The 14966-nt window shown below is 44.4% G+C and overlaps 1 protein-coding gene across 3 annotated transcripts in view; it reads left to right on the top strand.

Moving 5' to 3' along the window:
• Positions 1–10991: 10991 nt before the first annotated feature.
• Positions 10992–14966, top strand: part of emilin1b (elastin microfibril interfacer 1b) — a 41364-nt gene continuing 37389 nt past the window's right edge. For all 3 annotated transcript variants that reach the window (XM_085908337.1, XM_085908336.1, XM_085908335.1), the window contains exon 1: positions 10992–11496. In XM_085908337.1, coding sequence (XP_085764463.1) covers positions 11360–11496 — 137 coding nt within the window. In that variant the 5' untranslated portion in view covers positions 10992–11359. The remainder of the gene's footprint in view (positions 11497–14966) is intronic.

Here is a 14966-nt window from a genome sequence, read left to right as displayed (position 1 = left end):
TTGCCTCATGTTATCTACTCAAAGTGAGATGTCTTGTTTCACTGCCACACGGTTTTACTGTTTCTGTTGGTTGTTCTTTTTCCTACACTCTAATCTCAGCAGCCTCAACAGCTCCTTTTTTGGAGGGAGTAAAATAAACGTACGTGCGTGCATGCGTGCGTGTGTGTGTGCGTGTGTTCGAATGTGCTGTGTGTTCGCATGTGCTGTGTGTGTGTGTGTGTGTGTGTGTGTGTGTGTGTGTGTGTGTGTGTGTGTGTGTGTTGGTGTTACAAGGGTTAACTTGGGCCCCCAGGTATGCCCACCCCTCCACCAAAGACAGTACAAGCAGTTTAGATTAACACCAGACACAGACTAAATGTGAGGAAGTTTCTGTTGAACAATGAACAAATATAACTCTCAAGACACGCTGAACTGAACTGAAATGTACACGCTCATCCCACACTTGTCAAAGACGTTTATTTATTTATTTATTTATTTATTCCTTGGCTTGATAGTGATGAATTTGTTAACAATTCTGTGGTTCTAGACGATCCACTGTAAACACACAGCGAAGCAGCTGAACCAGACTGAACTGTCACTAGTGGGTTCTGTCATTATTTTCAAGAAAGGCCAACCATTGGCCTTAGGTTTTGCTATGATTCAAAACTTGAATTGCTTGTTAAGAGTGTTGCAATGCCACAGATGTCACAGCTCACACCATTTTTTTTTCAAGTATGAAGCGGGGGTAAGCAAGCTACTAGCATTGCCAAGCAGATACGCAGTAGATTGTGTTTTACAAAAATGTTTGACTGCATTTACAATTGCATATGTATTTTTGGATGAAAAAGGAAAGAGTTGGAGAGTCTCAGTTGTAGATACGTATGCGCGATTGTAATTAACGAAGAGTCTACTGCCTCTCTCTTATCCACAGCCAGACTCTCTTTTAAATTATCTTCAGTTTCCTTTTTTGTATTATTTTCTGTTTCTTTCTTGACACTTGCGCCATGTTCTTTGTAGTTCAAAATAATAGAATATACAGTGTATGGGGAGCCTCATAACATCGTTTACTTATGAAAACACTCAAGGTCGCAGTTTTTTCCGGTTGGAAAGAATTAGTTCATTTGTGCAAGTGTCGATTGCCTGACGTGCGGTAGGGAGTCGCTGACTGTATTTTCACACTATTTTCCAGCTCTGTTGCTTTCGCCATTCCATAGCAGGTATTCCATAAATATCTTGGTATGTTAAACTGACAAACTTGTGATAATATAGAAACACTTTAAGATGGATATATTCATCAGTTTCACCAGCAGACCCTCATTGACCTGTCACCTGGTTTGAAAGGTTTCCCCCATGGTTTGGGAAACCTCTCATTTCGGGTAGAGCAACAAAATCTTGGAATTTTTGACCCACTTTCCACTGCTGCTTATTCACCAACATTCCTGAAACCCGTGATTGATATCAGTGAGTGCTGAATCTGAACCAGAGTGCGTGTTGGTTTTATGATGATGCAGCACACTAAAGGTGTTTGACTGAAAAGACACTGCTTCTTTGATTCTTGATTCTTTGATTATATTAACACATAATAGAATATAATGGTATTTCTTTAAAGGAGAAAGTCTGTTTATCACTGGGCCAAAAATGTCTCGATACAAAACCTTTTAATTATTATAATACATAATATATGTAATTTAATACTGAAAGATATGGACATTAAATACATGTGGATATATTTTGCATTAAACATTTGTCAGAAATTGCCTGAGATCAGCTGTTATCCTTTTCAGGTGGCTGTCCTTTGCATTCTGTTTGAATAGGAATGGGTCCTATGTGGGTGATTCACACGGGAAGCAATACGTTGTCAATGAACTATTGAAAGGATGTTTCTCACATCCATGCAAAAGCATTGATGGAAATATCTTGAGGATACAAGAAATACAAGGACAGAAATCAAACTTGTACGACACGAGAGAAAGCAGGCTGGCTCAACACCAGCTGGAACTAAATGAAGGAGAGACAAAGCAAGTACGAATGCAGAACGGACCAGGGAGAACTTTTAAATTCAACCCAAAAATCAAGAAATCTCTTTACACTTTTATCAGAATCTATTGTCTTACTTGATTTTTATATGTTATAGCATACAGACAAAAAATACTAAATGCCTGTAAATAGTAATGTTACACATATCAAATCTTTTGAGAGAAGCACCTTAAATGGGCAGAATAACTTTTCTTCTAAAATCTGTTTGATTGTGGTTAAGGTTAAGAAATATTGTTCATCGGATGGATAATTTAACTGCTGCTTCATAGTATGTACTGGACATGAATAGTGTTTGCACACCAGCCCAGAAAGGAGTGGACTTTATCACGCTATTATCATTAATAAACATCAAAAACATTGCACTAAATGGACAACAACTGCTTCTTGCATTCTTGTCTCATCCTGGTGTACTTTCACCTTCCTGGTGAAAATCATGGCAAAAAAATTCAAGAGGAAGACGCTTGAGGCGACTGTAGTTTTACAATCACACTTAAAGTAATTAAAGGCAACTTTATTGTTCCCTCCTGGCTACTTTGCGGGCAATATCAGCACAGAAACAAAGACTGCAAATCTAAGTTACAAACCAATCCAAAACTTTGAACATTTTAAAATCCTGATATATTACAGTACAATGTTTTTTTCCAATTGAAGAAATGTACTCTTTCTTTGATGTTAAATGTATTTTTCCTTCGCTGAGTGTGTCAAACTTGTGGACTGATTTATGCCTTGGCAATGATGGCCAGGTGATAGCCTGCAGGTCAGACAGCTGATGGAGAAGAGGACACGACTTTAGCCTCAGGGTGAGCACATTATTTGAGACCCCAGAGACCACAAGATACCAAATATTTGGGGAATGTTTTTTTTTTTTATTACTATCATCATTATTATTGTTGTGAATGTTTTTCAAATACAGAGAACATTATGAGTGTTGGAAAATACATCAGGACATCTAGATCATTTGTAGTCGCAATTATTTTGAGTTAAAGATTATATAATAGTGTTATGGAACCAGTCAATATATATGTTGTATGTTTTGCAAAAGTTTGAGTCAGCGTGTGATTAAAACTTTAGTTCCTCTGGTAGATAGACGGTGGAAAAACATTGAAGATACATTCTTACAGATGCTTGCTATTTATTTGCTCACCAAACACACCTCTTTCCGGAAACCAACCACACCTCTTTTAATGCTTGAGGCATAGAACAAGTTAGTGTTGTCGCCCTTTGTAAATGAAAAAAAAAGGGTTGTGTTTTTCCGCTGTAGTTCCAGCAACTACTTTATAACAGATAGACTGCAGATACAAATGAATTAATACAACCATCCCAGTATGAGTTATGACAGTAATATTAGGCCATTCTCGTTGAATTCAAGACTGAAGTTGAGAAGCGCTCTTGTACATCTTCAAAATGATCAGTGAGTATTCGGGATAAGCCTGAGCCAGCCCTAACTGAAATCAAAGGAGTGTTTTAATCTATTCCTAAAAATAGACCTTCCTGACCAAAACTTGAAGATCATTCAATTGCAGAGGAGCCAGACATCTGAAGGCTCTGCCTCCCATTCAGTCTTTGAAATATCTATTGACCAAAATAGGACTGACCTCTTGAAGTGCAGTGTTCTAGTGGGGCTAAAAGGTACTATAAAATTCACAGACTTGGAAACCAGTTTACACTGACGACAGCTAGTGTACCTAAGTATAACAATGTGGACAAATGTTTATATTGGAGATGATGAGAAATTTCTAATCATCACTAAAAGGATTCATTAAAAACCCAGAGAGTTCACTGATGTTTGGCAATTGGTTAATACGTGTCTCTGGGTACGATTTTATTTATTATCAGTGTTTTCTTTTCTTGAAGTAGAACCATAACCCTTAGGGTCAGTTCAAATTTACTTGAAGGTCATTAAAAACCTTTGTACATGTGAAGACGCGCAGTGGGCAAACTTTATCATCTGAATTATTGTGTGCCTTTAAATAGGAGAACAAATATACATGGATTTGACCACATTGCAATATTTCCAACTCACTTATGGATATGGCAGGATATTCTTTTAAACAAAAGGGAGGGCTGAATGAGCAAACACAAACACCTTGACTCTAAAAGTGCTTATATTTTTTTTTTTTGTGTTTCAAATTACATAGTGTTGCTCCAAGTATGATTAAGTGAAGCGATCTTTACTCTGACTGGAAGTTTGTTGAGAACAAAGTGTTCATTGGAAAATAGTCATATAAAAGTAAATTCACTGGATGATGGGGAAAATACTGTCTGGGTGGGCTTATGGCTCCACCCAAGGAAGGTGTCTGATTGATATATTTATTTATTGTTTATTTATTTGGGTTATTTGCTTATTACTTATTCGTTGCTCTTGTCTGTTCATTTTTACTCTTTGTGCTATTTGATGTGAGTGTTGTGTACTGTGTCTAGTCACCGTGGGACGGTGGGAAACGTAATTTCGATCTCTTTGTGTGCCTTGACATGAAATTGAAATTGACATTAAAGCAGACTTTGATATGTGAGATCAAATAAAGAATATTTCCATCAAGATTTGTTTTGCTGCTCGAGTATCTCTTGTTCCTATTAGGAGGGGGACAAACAATGATATTTGAGTTTATGTGTGGACTTCTGACTAGACTGCATATTTAGACTGAGAGTTTTAAATGATTTATTTTGTTTAGACAAAACATTGTATCATCCCTACAACTGGCTGGCAACCAGTTTAAGGTGAAGTCTGCCTTTCACCCGATGTCAGCTGGGATAGATTCCAGCACCACCTCTGAACAGGAGAAGTGGTGTTGAAAATGGATGGATTGTATCACCCAAGTCACAGAACGTTTGAAAAAAAGCATCTTCCTTAAAAGATAGAAATAAACATTTTATTTTCCATAATAAAATAAGAAAACTAATCAAAACACAAATGTAAGCAACCTTACAATGATAGCTTCCAAAATACCCATCTATCACAGTTTTTAATTGACCATTTCACCCCAGGGTAGTTCTCGTTTGTGCTTGACAATTTTGCAGTGAAACAAACAGGCTGCACTTTGTGCGCTCTCTCTTCTGTCGCCTCCTCCCCTTGGGGAGAAGGTGATGTGACGCCCAAACTGAAAGTTGCTGTCTGGATTCTACATCAACTAACTGGGACAAGATCTGGGTTGGACCATTTCCTTGCAGGTGTTGCCATGATGACTGAGGGCGTCTTCCTGCAGTTCATACAGTGCATACATGACCTTATTTTGTATTGTTTTATATGTATTATTTGTGAAATGTTGCCCACTCTGCATCCATTGCAGCCTAGTCGTCATGGAAGGGGGGTCCTCCCATCAGTGGTCCCTTCTTAAGGTTTCTCATTTTTCCCCCAGTTGGGGTTTTGTGGGTTTTTCCTTGCCTCTTAGGGGTTAAGATGTCGACAATAATTATCAACTGTGGGCAAACTGAAGCCGTTTGAGACATTTTTGTGATTAAGGGCTATTTAAATAAATTTAACTTGACTTGACATGAGAAAGTAGTTCTATATTTATTTCTATGAATTTTATGGGCAGGTTCTGATATACTACAACTGAGAAGATATAACGTTTTACTTTTTCATTCAGGGGAGGAATGTAAACTACTATATGTGACTATAAAATTGTATTCACACTTATATAAAGGTTCCAGAGGTTTTGTCTCTGGTGTGTAATCTGCAAAAACACTACATTCAGACCGAATGTGAAATATTGTGCCCAAATACCATTTGTCTCGTGCATGTTTGTTTGTATGAGGGAGTGATTCCACTCACTGCGAGTTGCTTTGAGCTCACAAGAGGAGGGGAAAAAAGTTCACACATTCCCAGACAATTTGATCTCCACCATGCACTCCAGCATTTGAATGAAATGTGATTTTTCATTTGTTGGCCTATCACTATGATGTTGTTCGATAAAATTGCCCACTTCTGATAAAAAGCATAAATAAATCATTTTGTACTCAGCACCATTCACACTCACAATAACACCTATGGACAATTTGAAGTGGTCAATCGGCCTACCGTGCATGTTTTTGGAATGTAGGAAGAAACCGGAGTACCAGGAGGAAACCCACGCTACCACAGGGAAAACATGTAAAACTCTACACCTGAACATCAAAGTTGGTATCGAACCCTGCACTTTTGAACTGTGATGACATATTACTATTTCATGTAAGTTTAAAATGCTGATAGTGTTTGGTCCGGTTGTGAAGATTAAACCAGAGAAAAGTTCAACAATGAACACTCAAGAGTTCCATTTGACACTTTGAATGAAAAAGTAGTGATGGAAATATAACCTTTTTGGAAAAGTAATAAATATTCCACATGCTGACATTTAAATTTCTTGTGTATCCTGTTGGTGAATCAAAACAATTTAGAAACACAGGCTCTGATTTCTTCAGAATAAATTGCATTATTGTGAATAAACCAGAAAACAGATTGTAAAAAATGTTTGCAGTGCAGGAATTATGAAAACAAAAGGGAAAAAAAAAAACGTTTCATCAACTTATTTTGTGAGAGCATAATCAGACTGATCCAAAGAAAATCCTAATCACAAGGAATTCAAGCAAATCATAGCAAAAGAAGAATAGGAATAAAATCATTCAAATTCACCTTATTTAATTCATATAATTGGTCAGTTTGAGCATGTAGATACGGTGCAATGTTGTTTTCATTACTATCTGGTCATTAATCTATAGTTCTTCAACACACTTACTAAATTATTTGTATTTTACTTTTGTCTTGTGTCATTTTTCACATTGCTGAAATGGTTAAGTTGTTTCTGAAGGGCTAAAACACCTAAAGGTTTTTGTCACCCGTTTGTGTCAACCTCTATGAACCTGAACATTTATGGACGCTCCATTAAAAACACCTGAGGACAATGACATTGTGATTCATGCACCACTTGATAAAAATGTACCATACACGAACAGGCAAATAACAAAGTGAACTGTTCAATTGGACCTTTCGAGGTCTTACAGGGTCATGTGAATGACCAATGACATTTAAAAACTGCAAATCTACTTTGTTTTAATTTTTTTTATTGTGTTTCCACAATAAAAAGTAAATAGCCTCCTCAATAAATATAAAAGAGAAACAGTAGAACACGAACGGTAGTACAGTGATCCCTTGCCACTTTGCGCTTCGTCTGCCGCGCATGTAGCAAAAAAGCACTGCCGTCCAGGAGTTGGGACGACAGTGTTTTTTTTCCTACGTGCGTGGGGCAGCGGCAATGAGTCCTGATAGCGCGGGCGTGCCTCTGAGCTATGTGCGTCACTGTGGACGTTTAGGTGCAGGAGGTGGCAGCCGGCCACACGCGAGGGAACAAGCACCAACCAGTGCCGAAGGAGTTGGGACGTGACAATATTATGTGTTGGTTCTTTTAATTCCTGTAAAGGTACAATACATGCACAGAACAGTGTGGGAATGGTTATTACTGGAATAAGGTTTATGTAGTGTAAAAGTCCCCTCCGTGAGTCGTCACCTTATTGTGGTGGAGGCGTTTGTGTGCCCCTATGATCCTAGGAGCCGTGTTGTCTGGAGTTTCATGCCCCTGGTAGGGTCACCCATGACAGAAAGGTCCTAGGTGAGGGGCCAGACAAAGCACGGCTCAGAAGACACCTTATGACGAGTAAAATATATGGACCTAGTTTTCCCTCGCCCGGACGCGGGTCACCGGGGCCCCTCTCTGGAGCCAGGCCTAGAGGTGGGTCTCGAAGGCGAGCACCTGGTGGCCGGGCCTTCGCCCATGGGGTCCGGTCGGGCATAGCCCGAAAAGAAAACGTGGGTACCCCTTCCCATTGGCTCATCACCTGTAGGAGGGGCCAAAGGGGTCGGGTGCAAAGTGAGCTGGGCGCCGGCCAAAGGCGGGGACCTTGGCGGTCCGATCCCCGGCTGCAGAGGCTGGCTCTAGGGACATGGAATGTCACCTCTCTAGCTGGAAAGGAGCCTGAGTTGGTGTGTGAGGCAGAAAAGTTCCAACTAGACAAAGTCGGACTTGCCTCCACACAGAGTTTGGGCTCTGATACAAGCCCTCTCGAGAGGGGCTGGACTCTCTTCCACTCTGGAGTTTCCCACGGTGAGAGGCGTCAAGCAGGTGTTGGCATACTTATTGCCCCCCGGCTGGGCATTGGGGTTCACCCCGGTTAGCGAGAGGGTAGCCTCCCTCCGCCTTCGGGTGGGGGGATGGGTCCTGACTGTTGTTTGTGTCTATGCACCGAACGGCAGCTCAGAGTACCCACTCTTCTTGGAGTCCCTGGAGGAAGTGCTGGAGAGCGCTCCTTCTGGGGACTCCATCGTTCTACTGGGTGACTTCAATGCTCACGTGGGCAATGACAGTGAGACCTGGAAGGGCGTGATAGGGAGGAACGGCCCCCCGGATCTGAACCCGAGCGGTGTTCGATTATTGGACTTCTGTGCTCGACACGGACTTTCTATAATGAACACCATGTTCAAGCATAAAGGTGTCCCATGTGTGCACTTGGCACCAGGACACCCTAGGCTGCAGTTCGTTGATCGACTTTGTAGTCGTGTCATCGGATTTGCGGCCGCATGTTTTGGACACTCGGGTGAAGAGAAGGGTGGAGCTGTCAACTGATCACCACCTGGTGGTGGGTTCGCTCCGATGGTGTGGGAAGATGCCGGTCCGACCTGGCAGACCCAAACGCTCTGTGAGGGTCTGCTGGGAACGTCTGGCAGAATCCCCTGTCAGGAAGAGCTTCAACTCCACCATAGATCACCAAAAACGATTCCCGAGCGCGGCGCCGCTGCTGCTCACTGCTCCCCTCTCCCCCAGGGGATGGATCAAAATCACATGGGGATGGGTTAAATGCAGAGGACAGAGCCCTTTGAGACTGCTTGTGATTTAGGGCTATATAAACTTGACTTGAACTCCCACCTCTGGCAGAGCTTTTCCCACGTCCCGGGGAAGGCGGGGGACATTGAGTCCGAGTGGACCATGTTCCGTGCCTCCATTGTTGAGGCAGCCGACCGGAGCTGTGGCCGTAAGGTTGTTGGCGGCAATCCCCGAACCCGCTGGTGGACACCGTCGGTAAGGGATGCCATCAAGCTGAAGAAGGAGTCCTATAGGGCCGTTTTGGCCTGCGGGACTCCGGAGATAGCTGACAGGTACCGGATGGCCAAGCGGAACGCGGCTTCGGTGGTTGCTGAGGTAAAAACCCGGGCGTGGGAGGAGTTTGGCGAGGCCATGGAGAATGACTTCCGGACGGCTTCGAGGAAATTCTGGTCCACCATCTGGCGTCTCAGGAGGGGGGAAGCAGTGCACGGTCAACACTGTTTACAGTGGAGATGGTGTGCTGCTGACCTCGACTCGGGATGTCGTGAGTCGGTGGGGGGGAATACTTTGAAGACCTCCTCAATTCCACCGACACGCCTTCCAAGACTCTGAGGCAGACTCTCCAATCTCGGAGGTCAAAGTCACTGAGGTAGTTAAAACACTCCTCGGTGGCAGGGCCCCGGTGGTGGATGAGATCCGCCCGGAGTTCTTAAAGGCTCTGGATGTTGTGGGGCTGTCATGGCTGACACGCCTCTACAGCATTGCGTGGACATCGGGGACGGTGCCTCTGGATTGGCAGACTGGGGTGGTGGTTCCCCTCTATAAGAAGGATCGAGATCGACAGGCGGATCGGTGCAGTGTTGGCAGTAATGCGGACTCTGTACCGGTCCGTCGTGGTGAAGAGAGAGCTGAGTCAAATGGCATAGCTATCGATTTACCGGTCGATCTACGCTCCTACCTATGGTCATGAGCTATGGGTCGTGACCGAAAGAACGAGATCCAGGATACAAGCGGACGAAATGAGTTTCCTCCACAGGGTGTCCAGGCTCTCCCTTAGAGATAGGGTGAGAAGCTCGGTCATCCGGGAGAGACTCGGAGTAGAGACGCTGCTCCTCCACGTTGAGAGGAACCAGATGAGGTGGCTCGGGCATCTCATCAGGATGCCTCCTGCACGCCTCCCTGAGGAGGTGTTCCGGGCATGTCCCACCGGTAGGAGACCCCGAGGACGACCCAGGACGCGCTGGAGAGACTATGTCTCTCGGCTGGCCTGGGAACGCCTTGGGATCTCCCGGAATGAGCTGGATGAAGTGGCTGGGGAGAGGGAGGTCTGGGAGTCCCTCCTAAAGCTGCTGCCCCCGCGACCCGACCCCGGCTAAGCGGAAGAAGATGGATGGATGGATGGATGGATGGATGGATGGATGGATGGATGGACGGACGGAAGGACGGATGGTTTAAAAGTATCGGGGAGGGTTTAAAATGCTTTAATATTGTGTACTGGACCACAATGAAACAGGAGATTCATGCGCAAATGTGAGTCACTTTGGTTTTGCTATGCATGATTTTAGTGCAGTGGTTCTTAACCTCGTTGGATGTATTGAACCCTGCCAGTTTCATATGTGCATTTACTGAATTTTACTGATGCACAAAATGAGCTGTGCATGAACATCACCTTGTTAAAAGAACAAAGCCAACACAAGGCAAGTACTCAACACTGACTTCTGCTGTTGCCTTTGCGGGACCAGTTCAGATATGCGTCATCACAAATGTACACGATAAATCAGGTGTTCAGACCTCCGCAGTGGAGGCTCTGCCGAACCCCTGAGACCGACTCACTGAACCCCTCGGGTTCAATCGACCCAAATTAAGAACCACTGCGTTAGTGTAATCTGGTAATTCTGAGGCCAGACCCTTTGCATCGTTTGTCAAGGTAAACCACACTTATTTACTTGCAATACACCCACGCGCTCTAGAAGCGAACAAGAAACTATGTGTTGGAAATTTCAATACATTGGTATTTAAATTTCTATTTCGCAGATTACTGTTTTTGACGAGTGATTCATGAACGCATCTCCCGCGAATAAACGGGGGATCACTATACTAGTAAGAAAAGTGTATGCCAGAGGCATGTGGCTGTTTTCTCCTCCGGGAGGGGCGGGGGCAGTTTTGGGGGGCGGTGATGTTGTAGAGGAGGAACAGCTGGATTTGGTTGAGTCTCTTGTAACTATGTCGTAACCTTTTCTTTTTTTCTTTGTTTCGAATAAGACATAGATTGTTCTGATGGGGAAAATCTGTCGGGTTTGGTCGGAGTAAACGTGGACAACAGGCGGGACTCGGATCAGATGAGTTTAAACTGTGTGTCAAGTGGGAATTTTGGATCATCACGAACATGGATCAAGGTCGATAGAACGAACTTTCTTTTTTTTCACTTAAAAAAAACATCGCCGTCTATTATTGTTGTCTCCATGGAGCCAGGATGTTCATCAACAGTTGAATCAGCCTTCCCAAACTAATTTGTAACGACATCCTGTATTGATCGGGTTTTGATCAACGGGATGGCACTTCTTTTGCCTCTGCTGGCTCTCTTGACCTGTGTGGACGCCAAAAGTGCGTTCCCGCTCAGGACCTCTTATAACCTATACACCGGCGGGAATGCGCACTCTCAAGGTGCTCGAGTCACCAGCAGACACAGGTAACTTTAAAGACATGCACGGGAATTGTGATGGAAAGTTATTTCTTTGTGTGGATTTCGTCAGATGCCATAAAACTCCCTAAGCGTTGCGAATGAAACAAATTCCAACGACCACCTCTTCAACTCATTTATTACCACTGTAGAACAATCATAGTATTTAATTTGATCATTTACTGTACCTGTGGCAAATGACTAAATTGTGGTAACTGGCGTAATTTTCCACGTTCAAATGAAGTAGTACATTCAAATGACTTATTCGGTGTAGAGGAGGGAGAGTTTGGCGTGATTCATTCACATTTTTGGGCATGGTTGAATGAATGGAAACATAGGTGGACACAATACGTTTTCCTCCCACTACACAAGAGCACAAATTACATAAATTGCCTCAAGTGTTGTGAGAGGTCACTGAGTCCTGTGAGCACGCTACGCTACCTGCCTCCAAGATGTGAACCCACAGCCACGTTTCTGCCTGCTGATACACGACGTGTTTATGTGCTTTTTTTTTTTGGTCAATCTTTGAAAAGTAATCTTGCATGCAAGGTCTCTATTTCCTACACCATGTGGCATCTTGGCACAACGATGTCACATTACGACAGTCTGCCCACACACCCTACAATGTAAATGCAAGCCAGGTCAGGGATTGCCATTTTCAAATCATCTGTAGCAAACCCAATTTAAGTGTACCACTGGGTGGAAACTTGCCGACTGATGTCTGTAATATTTGTCAACTGTGGTCTTGTGGCAGCCCTCTGAAACTCTTTTGTTTCAGGGCTAATACAAATAAATTTGACTTGACTTGACTGTTCTAAGTGCAGCCAGATGACCCCAGAAAGCTCCCCTGTTATCTGATCTCTTAAGAGCGTGTTTGGATGTGAGGCTTGGAGCGGCTTGGTAGAGTGGTTGTCATATTTAGTTGTTGATAGCAGTGGCACTGTATAGAATCCTAAATACTGACTTAAATTTATCGAGGTTGTTTTGAAGAAGAACCAAACCATCCCTGGTGAGACAGGTATGATTTTATTGTTCTTTGTTGTGTGTCGAGTTACCTTTCAAAAATTATCCACACGTAAACACACACATGCACACCCTCATACACACACTGTCATGTGCATAGCTTGGGTCAACAAACTTACTTTGTACATACTTTAATGTGCATAGTTTGAAGTTGATTTACATTTGCACTAATTTAACTTTGAGTTGTCAAGCTGACAAAATGACAACTGAGCTCAACTGTGAGAACGCTCGTGCTCTACAATGATGTGAAAACATCTGATGAAATTATTGTTAATTGGCACTTTGCATCTTAAGCAACACAGTATCATTGTTTCAAATATAAATGATCTTTATAAAGCCCGTTTGTGTTTAATATATACAGTATATTCACCCATTCATTTTCTATCCTGCTTGCCCCCACGTGGGTCGCGGGCATGCAGGAGCCTATCCAGAGGGGGATACCCTGAACCGGTTGCCAGCCAATCGCAAGGTACACAGAGACGAACAACCATTCGCACTCCCACTCGCACCTCAGGGCCATTTGGAGTGCTCAATCGGCTAATGGGGCTTTTGGGATGTGGGAGGAATTTGGAATGCCCAGAGAAAACCCACACGGGCATGAGGAGAACTTGTAAAGCCCACATATATTTATACATATATATATATATATATCCATCCATCCATTTTCTGAACCGCTTAGTCCCCACGGGGGGTCGCGGGCGTGCTGGAGCCGATCCCAGCCGTCATCGGGCAGTAAGCATAGCTCGTGACCATAGGTGAGGGTAGGAGCGTAGATCGACCGGTAAATCGAGAGTTTTGCCATTTGGCTCAGCTCTCTCTTCACCACGACGGACCGGTACAGAGTCCGCATTACTGCCAACGCTGCACCGATCCGCCTGTCGATCTTGCGCTCCATTCTGCCCTCACTCGTGAACAAGACCCCAAGATACTTGAACTCCTCCACTTGAGGCAGGATCTCATCCCTGATCCGGAGAGGGCATTCCACCCTTTTCCGACCGAGGACCATGGACTCGGATTTGGAGGTGCTGACCCTCATCCCGACCGCTTCACACTCGGCTGCGAACCGCTCCAGCGAGAGCTGGAGATAACGGACTGAAGAAGCCAACAGCACCACGTCATCTGCAAAAAGCAGTGACGCGATGCTGAGGTCTCCAAACCGGACCCCCTCAACGCCTCGGCTGCGCCTAGAAATTCTGTCCATAAAAATTATGAACAGAATCGGTGACCAAGGGCAGCCTTGGCGGAGTCCAACCCTCACTGAGAACGAATCCGACTTACTGCCGGAAATGCGGACTCTGGCATCGGTGATATAGGGACTGAACCGCCCTTATCAGTTGGCTCGGCACCCCATACTCCCGAAGCACCCTCCACAGAACCTCCTAAGGGACACGGTCGAACGCCTTCTCCAAGTCCACAAAACACATGTGGACTGGTTGGGCGAACTCCCATGCACCCTCGAGGATCCTGCCGAGGGTGTAGAGCTGGTCCACTGTTCCACGGCCAGGACGAAAGCCACACTGCTCCTCCTGAATCCGAGGCTCGACCTCCCGACCGATCCTCCTCTCCAGCACCCCTGAAAGAGGGGAACCACCATCCCAGTCTGCCATGCCACGCAATGCTGTAGAGGCCTGTCAGCCATGACAGCCCCACAACATCTAGAGCCTTTAAGAACTCCGGGCGGATCTCATCCACCCCCGGGGCCTTGCCACCGAGGAGTTCCCCCCACCGACTCACGACATCCCGAGTCGAGGTCAGCAGCACACCATCTCCACTGTAAACAGTGTTGACCGTGCACTGCTTCCCCCTTCTGAGACGCTGGATGGTGGACCAGAATTTCCTCGAAGCCGTCCGGAGGTCATTCCGCATGGCCTCGCCAAACTCCTCCCACGCCCGGGTTTTTGCCTCAACAACCGCCGAAGCCGCGTTCCGCTTGGCCATCCAGTACCTGTCAGCTGCCTCCGGAGTCCCGCAGGCCTAAACGGAGTTTGGCGAGGCCATGGAGAATGACTTCCGGACAGCTATCTATCAATCGTGCTTTATGTAAACAATGCTGTGTATGTGCCGCATATGCTGACGTCGGACCCGTTGCAAATTGCATTTCTAATTATACCACAGACTCATATAACGGTATATATATTATATTTTAAATAACAATCATATTACAACAACATTATCAAACCATCTGTGTCACTCCAAATCATTAAATCCATCTATCAAATTTCTCGTTCTTCATGTCAACAACGGCGCGCGTGCGCTGCAGCGATCTAGTATATAACTGTTGTAGCATTAACAAAGTACCAGGAAAGACGTGGGTTTATATAACTATATTATCAAACCATCTGTGTCACTCCAATTCATTAAATCCATCGATCGTGCTTTATGTAAACAATGCTGCGTATGTGCCGCATATGCTGACGTCGGACCCGTTGCAAATTGCATTTCTAATTATACCACTG

This window comes from Syngnathus leptorhynchus, chromosome 3 (genome assembly GCF_054491065.1).
Source record: "Syngnathus leptorhynchus isolate UIUO chromosome 3, UIUO_Slep, whole genome shotgun sequence".
Classification (NCBI taxonomy): domain Eukaryota; kingdom Metazoa; phylum Chordata; class Actinopteri; order Syngnathiformes; family Syngnathidae; genus Syngnathus; species Syngnathus leptorhynchus.
This window is presented reverse-complemented; position numbering and strand designations above follow the sequence as displayed.